The sequence below is a fragment of the Brassica oleracea genome, chromosome C4 (genome assembly GCF_000695525.1).
Source record: "Brassica oleracea var. oleracea cultivar TO1000 chromosome C4, BOL, whole genome shotgun sequence".
Lineage (NCBI taxonomy): Eukaryota > Viridiplantae > Streptophyta > Magnoliopsida > Brassicales > Brassicaceae > Brassica > Brassica oleracea.
Genome location: NC_027751.1, coordinates 47,891,283 through 47,910,046, shown reverse-complemented (window position 1 = coordinate 47,910,046; position 18,764 = coordinate 47,891,283). Strand labels below are relative to the sequence as shown.

The window sequence follows — 18,764 nt, the reverse complement described above, 5'->3', positions numbered from 1 at the left end:
GCTTTCATATATAAATTTATATAGAATCGTTGAAAAAGACTTTTTTTCATACTTCATAAAAAAGAAAAAGACTTACTGTCTTTAGGATCTGATGCTACACCGCTGCTCAATACCTTAGGGGATCCACTCTATTACATAAGTAGATTCCTAAGATTTATCTCATATTATGATATAAATAAACAGCTCTTGTTGTATCGGTCCAAAACCTTTCCAGTTGATCTTTACGGTGCTTCCTCTATCAATTAAATCTTTTTTTATCCATAGAAATAAAGTATTTAGGCATATCTAGTCTTCACTTCATATTTGATCCATGAAGTTTATTTATTTGCTACAGCTGATAAAAAATCGTTTTGGACGATGCTTATGTAGAAAGCCTTTTTTTTTCTAGTATTTCATTGACTAGCTGTTCGTTCTTTTTTTCTATAGTGGAGATAGTCGCACGTAATGACATCACAAAGCCATATTATTAAAAGCTTGTGGTAAAAAGGGGTTTCGTTCTAATGCCCGAAAATAATATTCTAAAGCTTTGGTATGTTCCCCATTACTTGTGTGGATAAGGCCTATATTATATAGTATATAACTTCGATCATAGGGGTCAATTTCTAGTCGCATAGCTTCATAATAATTTTGTAATGCTTCCGCATAATTTCCTTCAGATTGAGCCGACATGTATCTAACATCTCCATGTTCTGAGAAATATTTACAGAGGAAAAAACGGAGTCTTTGCCTAAAAAAATGCGTTGACAAAGGGCAGATGGATAGAACCTTTCAACGAGATAGTGCTTTTTCAACTCTCTCAAAATGGAATCTATTCCAAACATATATGCCATGGTTCTTTACTTCGACAGGGTACAAATATCTAAATTTGATATTTTTAGATATTTTTTCAGACCTATTGCGGATACTAAGTAGCAGTCAAAAATTTGTATCAATTTTTCATGATATTATGTATGGATTAGATATATCATGGCGAATTCTTCAGAAAAAATTGTGTCTTCCACAAAGGAATCTGATAAGTGAGATTTCGAGTAAGTCTTTACATAATCTTCTTCTGTCCGAAGAAATGATTCATCGAAATAATGAGTCATCGTTGATATCGACACATCTGAGATCGCCAAATGTTCGTGAGGTCCTCTATTCAATCCTTTTCCTTCTTCTTGTTGCTGGATATATCGTTCGTACACATCTTCTCTTTGTTTCCCGAGCCTATAGTGAGTTACAGACAGAGTTCGAAAAGATCAAATCTTTGATGATTCCATCATACATGATTGAGTTGCGAAAACTTCTGGATAGGTATCCTACATCTGAACAGAATTCTTTCTGGTTAAAGAATCTTTTTCTAGTTGCTCTGGAACAATTAGGAGGTTGTCTAGAAGAAATACGGGGTTCTGGCGGCAACATGCTATGGGGTGGTGATCCCGCTTATGGCGTCAAATCAATAAGTTCTAAGAAGACATATTTGAAAATAAACTTCATCGATCTCATAAGTATCATACCAAATCCCATCAATCGAATCACTTTTTCGAGAAATACGAGACATCTAAGTCATACAAGTAAAGACATCTATTCATTGATAAGAAAAACAAAAAACGCGAGCGGTTATTGGATTGATGATAAAATAGAATCCTGGGTCGCGAACAGTGATTCGATTGATGATAAAGAAAGAGGTTTTTTTGAATAGATGTCTGTAGTAGTTTTGAAACCTCGTCCTGGTTGGTGGATACGGTGGCGGCGGAGCCTCCATTATGGGTTGGTATAGTGAAAATGAACCTGCAAAACTCAGACCTGAATATATACACACATGCATGGTACAATATTGGTATCATTTCTGCTAGTTGTTATAGGTATATAAATTCACCAAGGATAAGTAAATTATAAAAAATGGTTTTAGGGTTGCCTTGTGGTTGATTTGACTCATGAGAAACATGGTAAGAAGTCATTCATGAGGCTTTATGTTTGCAATTTGTTTAGCGATGGATCTTGAAAGTTCAAAGAAGTGATATTTTGAGAATATGTCAGAAGTTCAGAAGATACATGACATTCACTCTATATACTCTCAACATCTTTTTGATTTTATTTTTAGGAAAATAAAACGACGTTAACTGGTTTTGTGGAGTGAAAGGCACTTGGCAGTCAGGGCGTATTGACACCACTTGGCAGTTTATTCCGGTTTTATCCGACTTGGGTCGGTGCCTTCTGGTTCTGCTTGAAATTAGAATTTTAAACCGTTTAGCAGCATTTCATTTTTTGGTCCATCACTCATCTGTAAACTATATATGAAGCGAGTTATAACCGAATTTATTTCGGCTTAGTTTGGTCTCATCAGAGTTTCTTTTTGTAGTAACTCTGTTTTCTCTTTGTCGACAAAACCAAACAAATTTGGTTTGATAGGTCTAACTCAGAGTTTGGTCACTTTGGTTCAAGATTACATGAATAGAAATAGTAGTACTTGATTTGAATGATTCCGAATAATAACCCCATTTAAATCCGAATTTCAGTTCAATTTTTTTTTTGAGAAATATATTTATTTTACACTATTGGGGGATGGATGTATTTCTAAAATTTGGTTAGACCTTTGGGGCTATATATATTATCGGATACATTTGGTTTCTAAAACTATTACTAATGTATTTTTCTAATTTTTCTTATAATCCAGAAATTCTATTACATAGTCCAATATATATAATAAGTTTTCAATACAAAAATATTATTTCTTCATCTAAAAATATCATTTATAATTATAACATTTGAAGTCAAATATAAAAGTGTCATGTATATATTCTGAATAAATTTTATTTGTTTTTCAAATTCATCTTTTATTGAAAAACTTTTTTACAACTAATAAAGGGGAACCTTTTTGAATCACACTAGATTGAGCCAAACTAATCCAAGCTGATCGTAAATCAATGAGCTAATATTGATTATCATATCATTCCATCATTTTAGTTAAGGGTTGTATAATTTATTCACAACTAGTCCCAGTTAATAATTAAATATATTTTGTCTCCATTAAAATTTTGAGAAATGATTTTGATGCAACAAAAAGAATCGAAAAACTAAGCTAAGTTCAAAAAAAAAAAAAAAAAAAAAAAAAAAAAAGAATCGAAAAACCATGAAATGTGGAGTCACATGTAGCAATCATTATGATTGGCACTCATCTTCATAAATTAAGAGACACCGAGTCATCAGGGCTCATTTCATTGACCAACTTTAATGCAACAACTGTTCCTAAACATCCCTTCACGCATTATTCATTCTGTTCAACTCGTGAAGGAATATACAGCACAACTCTCATGTAATTGCTATATTTTTTCCCAAATTTCAAACTCATTTTAACTATACCGTCATCTGAAAATATTGCCATTGGAACTCGTTGTTAATGCCCAAGAGAAAACACTAAATTAAAACAAATATAAGATTAAAGAAAGAAATAGGAAACACTCATGTAAATGTTACGTTTCTTCCAAATTTCAGATTCATTTTAACCTTTTACCGACGTCTGAAACACTGCCATTGAAACTCGTTGTTAATGCTCATTTGCAAGAGAAATCATTCAGTTATAACAAATATAAGATTAAAGAAAGAAAGAGGAAACCTAAACAAATTCTCATAAGAGAAAATTTAAAAAAGTGGAAACAAAGAGAGACGTTTCAAGAAGAAGCAGAATGAGGTCGATCAAAGTGAACAAGCTGTGCAGCACATTTGGGACAGTCCTCTACAAGCTTAGGAACCATGAAGTACATGAAACAAGCTTTGCATCCAGCAACAACAAGCACATCTTCTTCTTCACCTTCATCTTCCTCGTCTTTGTCTTCATCATCTTCATCCTCATCCTCTTTTTGATTCTCATTTGATGATGGAGATGACGCTGATGAAGACTCCTCACTGTCGTAATATGAGCTATCTTCTTCTGAGCACAATGTTCCATATGATTCTCCACTGTCACTATCTGCATTTATCATCACTTTCCTTGGATCCTCTTTCACTCTCATTCCATTTTTCCAGTTGATGTAGTAAATCTCTCCTGTCTAACAAAAACACAACTCTATAATTCAGTAAAAAAGTAAACAATGTAACTTCTTTTTGATATTACGGCTAATGGCCAGATAAACTTTTTATATTCTTTTTCCTTTTCTTTAGTACTCTCCTTTCTTATGCAACCAAGTTGTGTTAAGAGAAAAAGCTTTGGTCCTAGATCTACAAATAAGCAAATGACTATGTGCTTTTTATATATAAGTTTCTGGTAGTATAGGCATTGCAAATCTTAGACATATATCACTGAACAAATAAAAAAATTTATTTGCTTGTTTTGAAAGATTTGTTGAAAATCATCAAACCGCTGTAAAATCCATCTTTGGTAATTTATCCAAGAACTTAAGTGTTTCTTTGTAATCAAACCCTTAAAATTTTCTGCAAAAGGATACTTAAAACTGATTTTTTTCATCTGTAAGCCTTTTTTATTTTGGTCTTTAAAAAAAGGAAAACATCTTTTCCCTAAAACACAAAGCCTAGAACAAAAAAAAAACTATGAAGAGAACAATATTTATACGTTCTCTGAAACAATAAATGCATCAGAAGTAGACAAGAAAAATGCATTTAATGCAATCCAAAATAAGAAACCAGACACGAGTTCGAAGTTTCTGCAATGATTAATTAAACCTAGAAAGCTGGAAACCAAAAAAAAAAAAAAAAGGATGAATCTCATTAGATCTTTCTTTTATTGGTTACCTTGAGATCAAGACACTGTTCCCAGTGAGAAGGGAGAGATAAGTGAGAATTGAGCTCCAGTGTTCTATCTGAGATCGGAGGAATATGTTCATTGCTGCTCTCTTCTGTCCTCGACGACGATCTTCCAAACCCATCTCCGGCTCTTCTTCTCCGATCATTAAAAGAAATATTCTCCAGAGATTTCGTTATCGTCTCCATGTTAGGTGCCTTCATCTTCTTCTCCCCCTCAAAGGCGCAAAGAAATAAAGAGTAAACAACAAGAAGATTTTGATAGAGAATATTTTTTGAGGAAGGAAACATAGTGAGGGGTAATTTCGGAATTTGGTAAGGAGTAGGTTGTTAATTCACGCGCGCGTATGTAAAATGAGAAAGTAGACCCGTAACTGTCAGGACACGAAGGTGATTGACTACAGAGGCTCGCACTTTGTCTCACGTCCGTGTTACCGTGTTAAGTTGCAAATTACGAACACGCGTGGGGTAGACGCGTGAGTATTTTGGTTGCGCGTATATCGGTTAGTGGCCGGTTTGAGAAGAGAGGATAAAAGTAAATCTTGGGAAGGGTTAAAGTGGCTAACCTGAGGATTTTTTTTTTATTGTTTAAAAAGATTTTTTTAGTAAAGAAGGGAAAATTCTGTAAAAGTTAAAATATAATTAACGTAGATATCGAAAAGAATGCCGGAACTTCCTTTATTTTGTTATTTTGTATTCTTTTTTACACGAATTTCACAATTTCTTACATAAACACACAGCTCGCGTTATATTAATACAAAAAACAAAGGGTTGAGGTTTCTTTTAGTTGCTGACCAAAAAGGGTTTCCTTTTTTTTTGTCAACCAAAAAGGGTTTCTTTTAGTTCGAAGGTAAATTATATTGAAAAATTCATAGGCAAGAATAATATTTCTTACTCTAAAATGTCATCCTATGTTTATTTTTTATTTTTTAAAGTGTCTATATTTTTAAGTAACTTTGTATATCTAATATATTTTAACCCTTTTGAATATCCAATGAAAATTTTATTTCGTTAATTGTACACTAGATAAGAATATTAAAAATGACACTTTTTTCTTAGATGGAGGGAGTATTAAAAATTTGAAGGCGTGAGGTTTGGTGCATACATTAAAACTCAGTCCCATAACACGATAATAATCCCAGGACGGTGTGACTATGCGACAATAAGTATTAATCTCAAAAATGAAACGAATCTGGTCATGAGATGGCAACTATAAATAGCCAAATTAACCTCAAAATGCATTATGATGGGTGGAGAAAATTAATTGAAGAATAAAGATTTTTAAAAATAAAAGTCAACTAAACTATAAAGAAAGTTTAGGCAAAATGTCAACATTTAAGCCAATTTTTTTTTTGTTTCGTGGATAAATGATCTCAACCTTTGGCTGCAATTATTAAGTTTGTAATAAAGAAAATCATAGTTGTCCGCGCAAATCTTTTACTATATAATAAAGTCAATAATATCACGTCAAAAAGAAAATAAAGACTAACCATTAACACGTTCCGACTATCAGTTTATGTAAGAATACACAAGGAACGAAGTTAAGAAAATAAGAAATACTCCACAATTTGCGGCTGTCCATGTCCGAGAGTCCCTCCCTTCCGTGTTGTCTACGGCTGCTGGAGTCTTGGTGTAGCTATGGTTTGAGCTCATCATCCCAGTGCTGGAGTCGGCCGCTTGCGTGCTGCCTTCGGTGGATGGATTCTTACGGGTTGCTTAGAGGATCCCAAATGCTGGTGTTGAGTTGTTGTTGCCTTCAGCCTTTTTTGTATGTCCTTTTCGCTAGCATCCTTGGTGGTGTTTGCGTCCAATAAATGCTCGATCTTAGTGTGATGCGGTCTTGGCCTCTTGTCTGGCTGTGTGTTCGTGGTGGCGGATGCTAGGAAGTCCTTTTCGAGCTGTTCTTAGTCGAGCCTATCATAAAGAGTAGATGATCGGGGAGGCCAAAATTACCGGGTTCTATCTCTTGATTTAACTGCGGCTCGTTCCTTTTGCGGCAAGCGAAGGTTCGGATTAGTTGAGGCCTCCGAATTGCAACCTGTTTGTTGTGTCCGGTCCCTATTGCGTTTAGATCGTGTCTGTGTTTAGATTTTTCTTTTATGTTTTCTGCTTCTTGTCGTCTTTGTAATTCTGTCAAAAATTTGAAAATTGATAATAATATCTTAACATTTTTACCAAAAAAAAAAGAAATACTCCACAATTTTTTTTACTCATCAAGACTAGTGAAAAACTGAAAACCATATGATAGACCTAACATATTAGGTACAAACATCAAGCATGCTATATTATACAGTGTGGTTAACTAAGATATTAGGTTCACGTATCACGTATATATTAATATATGTATGAAAATGTAACCTTTATTATCAAACTGGTCAAAGAAACGCATACCCTGATATGCCCCATACGGCCATACGTACACTCACACATGCAAAGACAACTATTACAGTTTTCAATTTGTACAAAAATACAAAAGATAAGAGATTTTGATAGACAAATATATGTATTGTCTGGAGGTAAATGATATGTTTTCCGTAAATATGTTTAACCAGAAAAATAAATAAAACAAAAAATTGTGAAAATTGTGGAAGAGAGAATTGCCAAAGGAATCTGTCGGAAGTGTAAAAAGGGAAAGCGACAGAACCAGTCCAATCCAGTTTTGTTCTTTTCTTTTCTTTTCTTTTTTCATAGAAAGAAATGATTTTGTTTTTGCTTTTATACCAAATAATATTATAGATTTTTTAGTTTTGAGAAAGGATATTATTCAAAGGTGAATTTGCTCTCAGTACCCATAGCGGAAAAAATAAGAAAATAACCATAAAGTAGTGTAACAATCAATTGATTGAATTTTGGATGAAATGTCCTTACATTAGAATACCATACCGAACTATACTATATAAAGTTATACAATAGATTTTGTAATAAACTGCATCAATTTAGACAAACACATAATCTAAACTGAACTATGAAAACATTTGCATAACCAACATTGTCAAAATAGAATATAGGGTTGACATATAAATTTCCTGATTGAACCTTACCATATAAATTGGTAATATATTATAGATTTCGACATAAGGAAACAATTTTATTGTACTGTAGAGAACTGTAGAGTATTTAGAAGGTATGTCATTATATATAACATATAAAATAGGACAATACATTTTTACTTCTAAAAAGTTTCATAAGTTTTGAGGAATTTGTATGTGTTTAAAAGATTTAAGTTACCATGTATGTGGAAAATGTAAATTTTCTTTTAGCTATAATAGTTTTTTTATAGAAATTGTGTTGTAACATTAAAAGAAAAAGGATTTGAAAATGGGTGTAAACAAAGAAAAATAAATATGTGGCGTTTACAAAAAGATAACAATGTAAATTTTGTATTACATTGAACCATACACAAATAAATCTTAGTAAAAGAACAACAATGTATAATACACACAATGTTCTCGCCATTGTATTACTATGGTTACTTAGTTTATAGTTTTTAATGGCTATTATAACCAATTTCTCTTAATTCAATAAGATATTTTTTAGTACTGTATATGTTATGGTATTTGCTGGTACAAGAGAGGTTCGTAACATAAGAGAAAGAGAGACAATGGGGCCTAAGAAGGGAATCTCTGAACAGAGATAGAGATGTTTCAGATCGAAAGTGACATCAAAGTGTGTTTGTATGTGTGAGTCTCCTCTCTCTTCTCCATCGAAACCAAATATACCACGTTGCTCTCTTTTTTTCTTGTTTTTTTAGTTTCGGAATTGTAACCGGAAAGCTAATCTCGTTTTGTTTAGTATGATGCATGGGTTCACTTTCTTATTGCTGTTATTTTGGGCCTAGGCCTCTTATATGTTGATCAATTGTAAGGGCCTTTTTTTTACAATAACACAATGAAACGAGGAAGGTAAGAACTGAAACATGGTAGCGTGTTAAGGGAATACATGTGAGATCACAAGTTAGCGTGCAACGTTTTTTTTCTGCATCACTTACCTTGAAAAATGTAATGATCGATCTTCAGCTCAATATGGGACTGCTTTTCTTAACCTTGTCCAAGGAAATTTATAAGTTTATTATATGGGTCATACATACTCAATGTTTACTAAAGTGGTAATTACCAATTGGGGAGAATCTGACTATTTAGCAACCAATCAATTCAACAACTATATTATTTCAAAATTCAGTAATCTTATAAATTGACTTTAATAAATAATCGTAATGTTATAAACCTATGAATAATTATAGAAAATCAAAATTACTTGGCAATCACTGTTTGACTCTCTCTCGTTTTTTTTTCTTTCAGCATTGTCAGAACAAAACAGGAGGGATATTTTACATATCTGCAACTAGAGGGAATGTCTTCCTCCTCCTATAAGCTTACACCTTCAAGTCCTCTACAACTCACACATTAGAACAAATATCAGAACACTTGAACAGTTCAGAAATGTATAGAGAATCTATGGTTACCTCTTGTTTGGATATCGTTAGGTGCTCTGCGTGCTCGGTAATAGCAGATGGAGGTGGATGGCTCAATGACATGGGGGTTAAAGGAGGCGAGGCAGTGCTTAACTTATTAGCGCCCACACTCGTCTTAGACATGTCTAACTCTGTTGCTCTAAGGTTGCTAGTAGGTATAGAGAAGCTACGAGTGATTGCAGGTGGTATTGGGAGAGGAGCTGCTGAACTTGAAACAAGAGGTTTACTAAGCAATTGGCTCTTCGAAACCAAAGGTGCTGAATATCCAAATACCCTCGAGGACTTAGCAGAGATGCTTGATGGTGGTGGTGGTCTAGGAAGCTCATGGAGCTCGCTTATTTTCGGGGTTGAGACAAATGTAGGAGAAGCAGTTGGAGATGATGTCGACACTTTTGGTAACTTGGAAACTGAACTCCTTGGGATTGGACCTGAGTATAAACGAGGCGCTGAAGAGAGAGGCTTGTTAGGTAATGGTTTATTTGTAATTGGACCGGAAAAGGATCGTCTCTTGAGTGACCCCATACGAGAGTACAAGAGTCCATCTGACGAAGGCCGAGGCAGCTGAGAAGATGTGTTCTTGTTACTCTCTCTCAGAACTTGTTCTTTCAAGGCTGACATCGGTCTAGAAGAAACCTTTGAGGGTCCGCGAGCTTCCAGTGGGGATGAATACCAATTGTTTTTTGTTATTGCCTTTGCGGGATTAGAAGAAGCCATGTTGTTGTTAGCTAGAATTGTAATAGATGAGGGACTTCTAGCTGTTTCCACAGGTGTTGGCAATGCATACGTGCTGAACTTCCGTGTCAGAGATGAACGCATCCGTAAGAGCTTCTCTGAAGGAGGCATTGTCCGGTTCTCAGCAAAAAGGGGTGCTGATTGGCTCTCAATCCTAACATCTCTCCTGTAAGAACGAGATCTCCCGTAGCTTGCTTCCTTATTTTCCAGCTGAATAAAAAAATTCATTGAACAATGAGCATCCTGAGAAATTTTCCGGGTCATCTGAAAGGAAAAGTAGAGAAGATATGATCCAAAGTAGATTATATTACCTGTGCAGTGTTTAGTCCTGCAACTAGTGGAAATGTGATGTCTGACTGACCCAACTGCATGCATTAAGTTGGTCACAATTAGGACAAGTATTTGGCATACAGAGTATCACTATCCTATGACCAATCTTCAAAAGCACCAAAAGGGATAAACAGGATATATCACCAGAACCGTAAATATATGAAAAATCACCTGTGAGGAGACACTAGGTGAAGAATCTGCATTTTGGTCCTTGTCACTCATTCTATACTCAAAACTCAGTTCTCCATCATCATTCACCTCAGAATCATCTTCTTCATTGTTTTCTATTTCGTCATCATCTTCCAATCCACTGAAATGGTAATCAATATGCTGCGACTCGGTTACCATCTGTACATGCGGCTCTACTTCTTCAAGGGAATTAAGAGCCTTCTTGAAGAAGCATAACTGCATAAACACACACAAAAGGGACATCAACACGGTGTTCTGGTGATCGAAACAGAGGGACAAGGACACGGCTCAGGAAGAAAACCTGCGCTGCATGGTGCCGTGCTGCCTGAGTCAAAAGACTACGTGTTTGCCCTTGTTTCAGAGATTTTAAGCGGAAAACAAATAAAGTTGTCTCGTTATCATATTCCTCATGAGCTTGTTGTAGTTGCTGCGCCGAAAAATTTTCTCCTTTCCCACCTTTCGACCTCCCTTTCTCCCTCTGCCTTGTAAGCATGCCTTCATAAACATTCCTGAAAAGCTAAAAAAAGTTCCATGAATAGAAATACTTTTTGCCCGCTATCATGAACGGAAGTTTAGATAAGAGGAGATAATTTGTGCACAAAAGAACAAATATAAGAGGAGATAATTTAATAACTAAGGAATGGTATTCCCACCATGAGACCAATCAGATTTCCAAATTTTCCCCTACAATACTCACGTAACTCTAAAAACTGAACAAATGTTGGCATTCATCTTCAGCATAGACTCTTTATTTTATTTGTGCAATTACAGTAATAGGTGTTTTATAACTTCATGACGGTAATAGGTGTCTAGAGATGAAAAAGAAGGCAAGGCAAAAACAACCTTTTCTCATCACAAAGCCGCATCATTTCCTGCATCAACATTAAACACACATTACTATCTATCGTCACTTGAAGGGCTGAATCAGCAAAAGCATATCAAACAACGCTCTACCTCAACTATGCGGAGTTCATTAAGAAGTGACTCTGAGGGGATTGTGATCGTTTGGAATATATGAGACCGCTGAATCAAAAATATAAATTTGATTTTCTGGTGGTTAGACAAAGGAAATATCACTTGAACCAGTTAGTACCAGATCTGAAAAACTCACATATTTATCAACAAGTTTTTGCAGTTCAAACTGCAATTTTCCCAGCATAAGCAACACTCTACCTACATAAGAGTAAGAGAAGCAAAACGTTTCAGATGCTCATTATATATAGAAAACCTTCAAACGTTTAAGCATTAATAAAGAAAATAATAAAGATGTAAATTTAAGAAAACAGCTTGGCAAACTCACCACTCTCTTCATCGTCATTAAGTGCAGTTTTCTCAAGAAGACAAGCACCAAGTTCTCGCAAAGATTCTGAAAATTCTGCAAGCAAACGAAATCTGCAAACGATAAGAATAATACCATTTTACTAACAGGTGGTAGACGTTCATCTCCATAAACAGGGATGCAAAAAAAAAAGAAGCTAAACTTAAGCCAAACAAGAATGCAACAGTGCAAGTATCAAAGCTACATCTAGCAATCAATCAAATCAAAGAAACGTCATTATCCTCTAAACGTTATTTCAAGGAAGAATAGGATTTTACCATAAGCGCTATTAGCAGTAGCGGCCGCAGCAGAGAGCAAGCTATCATAGCAATCTCTCATCTCTTGCACGTCCTGCCAAAAATATTCACATACAAACTACACATTGTAACAATCGCATTCGTGAACAAAGCTACACAAGTACAGAGATCCATCATTCGCAAGCCTAAATTGGAAACTAATTCAAGGAGGAAACGTAGACAATCTCGAATTCGAATTGGAGAGAGATGAAGATTGGGACCTGCGAAGCCTGGGCGAGCTCGTCCTTCTGAACCAGGAATCGAAGATCTCTCCGATCCTTAGATTCGTGTTTGTGAAGCACGCCTCGCAAGCGTCGGAGCGAGGTTTTCATGGCTCTTCTCCGGCGAATCGGAGTAAGTAAGAGAGATAATCTGATCGCTTCGTCAACTTCCTCAACAACAACGTAAGAAGAAGGAGAAGATAGATTGTTTAGAGGAAAAGGTAACCCTTTGAGCCTTGACTTGGTCGTCGTCTCTTTGATTCTTTTTCGTCCTATTATTTAATTATTATTGTTTTTCTTCGTATTTTTCTCGCTCATGTTTACGTCACCAAGTGTGATTAATGATGTCAGCGCAACGTGTTAATTGCATATAGAATTTCTTAGTTTAAACAGTCAAAAATTATATGAAAATAATTTATGAGAAATTTCATTTTTACTTTTATTAAATATGTATAAGTTTAGATTTTAGTTTTAAATTTGGGAACTAAAGCGAAAACGTTAATTTGAGATGTTAATATATTTATATTTTAGATATGTGGGGAGTATTTTTAATACAAATTGCAAAAATATATTTATACTTGTTCTATTAACTAAGCCATATTTACTCCGCAATATTATATATTTTTAAAAAATAATTTTAATAAAGTAAGGGCAATCCTTTCAAATATTTTTTTTTAAGTTTTTGTCACAAAAATAGCTCTAAAAAAGAAAATGATCAAAATAGCCATTTTTATTTTGAAAATTTTAATTTTTTTTTTAAAAAAATTGAAACCATATCCCCATAACCCCATCCCTTAACTTTAAACCCTAATTCTAGATTAGTTAATCCTAGGATAAAAATATAAAATATATTTTTGTCCTTTAATAAAACTTATTTTGGTCATTTTTCTTCATTGAATGCTATTTTTGTGACAAAAACTTGAAAATGGCTATCATAGAAAATTTCTCATAAAATAATCATTGTAAATTTAGTAAGTATTAGGTTGATTTATAATATTTTTGTTTTAAGAAAAAACATAGGTTCATATAAAATTTTATTAGTGTTTTTAATATTTTATAGTCAAATTAAAATTTATATAAATACAACTATATAACTATCAAAATAAAATAATTTTTTATATGATGTATCTCGCATTTTTAGTTTATTTATAATAACCAAAATAAAATAATTAATTTTGACAATATTTACAAACCGAAATAACCATAGTATGCATCTTTTCTGATAACAGAAAAACAAAAAGAGCCCGAAAAGATGCATACTATGGTGATAATTACGTATATAATTCCACAAGCATTTGTAATGATTAAATATTCATCATTTATTTTCAAATCAAATTTATGGAAACTTTACGACTGATTTTCAAATTATCTGAAGTTAAAATATATTTTTAATTTTTCTAATTGTTATTCAAAATTTATGACATTACATACATAATATATATTTACATACAATATTTATATCCGCGAATTCGCGGACAACTACCTAGTAAAAATAAAATGAGAACCGAAAAAAGGATTTACTATAAACTGAAATTTCTAAAAGTTTGGCTACCACTTGTTTTCTTAAAGACGAAAGATAGTCGACGAGATTATAAATTCTATATTGAGGTTAATGAATTAAGCAGAGAACAACAAGAATGTATGGAGAAATGAGTGTTTGAAAACGACGCAAAGATTTACTCAAGAAAGCTTGGGAGTTCTGTGGCTTGTGTAATGATTCTTCTGATCTTGCTCATTTCTCAACTTCAGCCCGTCTCTACTACGCCACAAACAGGTTAATCATCTACTAAATTTCTTCCTTAGTTCTACTAACCATCGATTATGCTCTCTCTCTTGTTTTTTTTTTGTGTTCTTTTATGCCCAATACTGATTTGATTTTCATGTATTATTGTGACACTTCTTTCAAACATTTCAAACTGTCTTTATACTGTTATGACTAGTTAAGTAAAACACTTTCTTGTTTTTTGTTTTGTTTTCAGGATAAATTTTTTTTGATAAAAAGTAGAAGCTTAGTTTTCTGCTAATTTATTAAATACAAACTCATAAGCTAGATTGAATAGACAAGTTCTCTGCATTGATTATATAATATTACGGTTGAACAAATTTTATAGTTTCTAAGTGCTATAACAGTTTGGCCATTACCATGAAATAATTTACATTCGATTTATTTTCAAAAATGAAGCTATAGATAAAAAATGATCTTTATCATTCATTAAATAATGAAGAATCGAAGTTGAACCAACAAATACAATTTTGAATGTTTTTATTCTTACTACTTGTGAAGTGACAGAGACTAATAAATATTTACCTTCAAAATAGTGTCATTGACATTGCAAGTACAGAATGTATTAACTAACGATACTTATGAGGAACAATCAATTGAAGATTTTTCAATTCAGAGAATGCTATACCAAAACCTGTTTCTTTGAAAACAGCCAGTTCTTTTGTAAATGCTTGATTTTATAGAAGTACAAATAATGAGGAAGAAAAGAAGAACATGTATTTGATTTGCCAAAAAAAATGTTAACTGGACAAAATATCTTAAAGTTACCATGTACTCTTGTTTTCGACCATACATGGTTTCAAACAAATCTTTAATGTCCTATTTGTCGTTTTTTTTAAAACACTAGCATTATCTAATCATTAACAAGTACATGATCAAATACGAAAAGGGACCAAAAAGAAACCCCTTAGACTACAAAGTAAAAATTCTAGAGGTCTAAATCCACCAAGATATTCTTCATAAGAGGAATGCGCATCCTTTCTCCATCAACCAACCAAGGTGAAGACCAAACTGATAAGGAGCAACCGTTGCCCACCATATGTCTTAAACCCTTTGCTAAGAGTTGTCTACAGTGAAGAATACTACGCCAAGCATAGGATGACCTATTATCAAGAGAAGCTGATAGGAAAGAACTATTAGGGAAGTAACGGATTTTCAAAAAATTACTTAAAAGGGAAGATTGATCAGAGAGGATTCGCTAAGCTTGTTTGGCGAGAAGAGCCTGATTGAATAATTCAATATCTTTAAATCCCATTCCTCCCAAGTCTTTTGAAACACAAAGCTTTTCCCAACTGAGCCAATGAATCTTGCCTTTATCCTCAGAAACTCTCCACCAGAAAGCTGCCATGGCTGAAGACAAATCGTTGCAAGTGGTTTTAGGGAGTTTAAAACAAGACATAGCATGAATAGGCATAGCCATGGCAACAGATTTCAAAATGATCTCTTTACCGGCTTAAGATAAGAACTTAGTGTACCAACTAGACATTCTGCCTTTCATTTTGTCTTGAATATAAGCAAGCATTTCCACTTTTGAACCACTGAAACATTCTGGGAGACCAAGATAATTTGCAGCACCTCCTTCAGAATAAATACCAAGCTTTGACTGAATCTGCTCTTTTAAATCCAAACTGATATTTTTACCAAAGGTGAGAGAGGATTTTGAAAGATTTATAACATGTCATGTTGCTTCACCATACTTGTGTAGAATGTCTTGGAAGACATGACACTGAGAGATGTCAATCTTGAAGAGGAACAAACTGTCATCTACAAAAAACAAATGGTGAAGTTGAGGACCATCCCAATCAAATTGAATCCCACACAAGGATCCTCTGGAAACAGTTTGATTAAGCATGTGTGTGAGCCCTTCCGTACAAAGTACAAATAAAAATGATGATAACGGTCGCCTTGTCTTAGGCTTCTTTCAGGAGAGATGAAGCCATAAAATTGTCCGTTTAGAAGAATAGAATAATTCACCGTAGATACACAAGACATGATCCACTTGACCAGAAGGTTACACCAATAAAATATTTTATTAATTTAGAAAATCAGTAGATTTAATTTCAAATATATTAAATTGTATTGGAGATTTCAAAATAACTTAATTAAAACAATAATAATAAGATATCTATAATTAATATTAACATATTTGGATTTTAAGTATAACATAAACCTATAAAAGATATATATTCTTACTTCTTAGTATCATCAGTAAGAGGGTATAATCATATGCAATCAACTTTTGCAATATAAAAACTTGCTCAAAACTAAAGGTACGCAGTTTTATACTAAAATATAAAATGTGATATATTTATTTTTATAAAATGAGTATTCATGTATAATCGTGTGGGTTTCCAAGTTAAATTAATACCTAAACCAAGAAAGGCTATGAGTCTAGATTACGTAACCACCTGGTGTTCAGACTGATCTTATTATGAACTTTTTAGTTATTATTTACAGAAAGAAACAAAACTTAATTTCCCGACAAGTAATTTCTTCATGATAATCAGAGTCATTATGAGTAGATGTCTGTGTTAAAGCACTTGAGCAAACCGACGAAGACGCTGAAGCAGAACAACAACAACACGTTGGAGTCACATTCAAATCGCAGCATCTTTTTCTCTTCTTGTCTTTTCTCAAAAAGTCATAGAATATCGGGCAAGCACTCTTGTTGTTGTCTTCGTCATTCTCTTTCCCTTCATTAATCTCTTTCTCATCTTCTTTCCTCTTATTATTAGTATTGCTCGTCTTCTTCAAAAACACTCTGCACAGAACCCAGTTCGTGTTCTCTCCCTTAAAAACAAAAAAAGAACAAAGCATAAGCCAAGTTTCAATCAAAAAATCTGATCCGAGTTTGTGAACCTTACGTATGATTCTTGTTGAGAATCAAGAAGACGATACTCATGAAGAACCCAATTAGTTCTTGTCCCGTTTGGTGGTTTCCCTTTGTAGAAAACCAGAGTTTTCTTCATCCCAACAAGCTTCCTTCCCCCTATTTGCTTATCGATTCCAGTCGCTTTCCAATAACCCGAACCAGTTGATCGGTTCGACCGGTTTCCGTTTGGGTATTTAGCTTCCCTCGTGCTAAAAAAATACCTCTCTGACTCACAATCACCTGGATCATACAATATAAATACCAAACCATCAAAAAATGAAAATCCAAAAATGTATATTTATATTTCATTACCTGGCAAATCCCATGGATCAGCTTTACATATATCAATGTCCGGTATAACAGAAGCTGGTAAGGGTAAACCGGTCACTTTTCGACATAGATACTGAACCACTAACTCTTCATCGGTCGGGTGAAATCTGAACCCGGGTGGTAATCTTAGTCCTCTTTTCTTAATAGAGCTTAGCTTTTCCATCGTCTAAGGAATTGATTGAAGCCTTAGAAACAGATAAAAAAGAAGCTGAGAGAGATTATTGAAATGGAGAGGGAAAGTTGGGTTTATTTTATAGCTGAGGGATGGTTTAATGCTCCTTCCACTTTTACATTCTGAGCCATGTTGTAATGAATTGAACTTGGTACCATTATTGTATTATATTTTTGGGCTTTTAAACTATAATATATTGATCATAACGATCAACCATATTGGTTTGTACCACAATTTTTTTTAATCCAAATAACAAAATATTACATTTATGTTGGAATCCTTTGAATTTGGTTTGGCTATTAGAGAAATATTAAATTTTGTATTACTGATGCTATGAATGGGGTAAGTTAAATTTAGGAGCAACGCCTTTTTGAAATGTTTTCATAACTCTTTAGATAATGCGTAAAGAAAAATAGAAAATAGCCCTGTTCGTTTCTTGGACGCTGATTCCGGCGGTTGCGTCAAAAAATTAAGTCATTAATGACAGAAATACACAGCACCTGTGAAGCACGATTCACTGATTTCCGGTCACTGCGGCAACTACTAGCCAATATAACGAACGCAGAATAAAGCAGCGTCATCAGCGTCGAAGTTTCTGCGTCTCCAGCAATGTATTAGCCACTATTTTGGGTTTTCTGCGTCTCCGACTTTGTTATTTTTGTCTACATCACGGAACATTTTTTTGACGCAGCCGCCGGAAGCGGCGACTATGAAACGAACATGGCTGATGTATGTCCCGACCACGTAGCAGCCACCATCAATCATGTTCATGCCTTGCATGATAAAGCGATCGTCTGGTATGTGGTGCCTTTTACGGCAGGCCCTCTACAGCAAACCCTCGATTACAAACTTTCTATAAATACTTTTTTTTGCTAATACGAACTTTCTATAAAATACTTATTCGAACTTTCTATAAATATTTTTTTATAACTAGAAGGTATCCGGCGGACTGAAGTCCAATCGACTAATCTCTTGGGATCTTTCTACCAACGCCAGACAAATCTGGTTACTAACAATAGAAATTAGATCCCCATATGTGGCCACACAAACGAGTAAATCTGAATTTAGTAGGATTCAAACCTGTGGTACTTAACGCCTTTTCAAGGCCGTTGTATCATTCGAGATCATGCTTGTGTGGTTTATAAATATTTTCTCATCTATATACGTGAGTTCAAAAAATCTCTCGAAACTTCTGCATGTTTATTTACTCGCCCTACATATGTCACAATAACTTCAAATCACGTGAAATTATAACAAAAATTCTATAGAATTAACGACTATTAATTGCATATATGTGTTTGAAGCAATCGTAG

At 34.0% G+C, this 18,764-nt stretch overlaps 3 protein-coding genes across 5 annotated transcripts; all 3 read right to left on the bottom strand.

Annotated features, from left to right (window-relative positions):
* Positions 1–3,516: 3,516 nt before the first annotated feature.
* Positions 3,517–4,989, bottom strand: LOC106339928. Its single transcript, XM_013778796.1, has 2 exons — positions 4,729–4,989; positions 3,517–4,028 (listed from the first exon to the last, which is right to left on the bottom strand). The coding sequence occupies exons 1-2, from the start codon at positions 4,939–4,941 to the stop codon at positions 3,651–3,653; spliced, it is 591 nt and encodes a 196-aa protein (XP_013634250.1). The 5' UTR covers positions 4,942–4,989; the 3' UTR covers positions 3,517–3,650.
* Positions 4,990–8,908: 3,919 nt separating this feature from the next.
* On the bottom strand, positions 8,909–12,529 carry LOC106336555 (uncharacterized protein At2g33490-like). 3 transcript variants are annotated; one of them, XM_013775404.1, is made up of 11 exons: positions 12,295–12,529; positions 12,056–12,128; positions 11,760–11,834; positions 11,571–11,632; positions 11,414–11,482; positions 11,303–11,331; positions 10,761–10,968; positions 10,442–10,675; positions 10,252–10,305; positions 9,200–10,147; positions 8,909–9,126 (listed from the first exon to the last, which is right to left on the bottom strand). In XM_013775404.1, the coding sequence occupies exons 1-11, from the start codon at positions 12,403–12,405 to the stop codon at positions 9,118–9,120; spliced, it is 1,872 nt and encodes a 623-aa protein (XP_013630858.1). In that variant the 5' UTR covers positions 12,406–12,529; the 3' UTR covers positions 8,909–9,117. The 3 variants fall into 3 exon arrangements, with proteins under 3 accessions (XP_013630858.1, XP_013630857.1, XP_013630859.1); XM_013775403.1 differs by having other exon boundaries at positions 8,910–9,126; positions 9,200–10,150; XM_013775405.1 differs by having other exon boundaries at positions 8,910–9,126; positions 9,200–10,150; positions 11,760–11,851; positions 12,295–12,526.
* Positions 12,530–16,473: 3,944 nt separating this feature from the next.
* On the bottom strand, positions 16,474–17,605 carry LOC106339947 (NAC domain-containing protein 41-like). Its single transcript, XM_013778812.1, has 3 exons — positions 17,262–17,605; positions 16,942–17,189; positions 16,474–16,867 (listed from the first exon to the last, which is right to left on the bottom strand). The coding sequence occupies exons 1-3, from the start codon at positions 17,440–17,442 to the stop codon at positions 16,529–16,531; spliced, it is 768 nt and encodes a 255-aa protein (XP_013634266.1). The 5' UTR covers positions 17,443–17,605; the 3' UTR covers positions 16,474–16,528.
* Between the last annotated feature and the right edge of the window lie 1,159 nt (positions 17,606–18,764).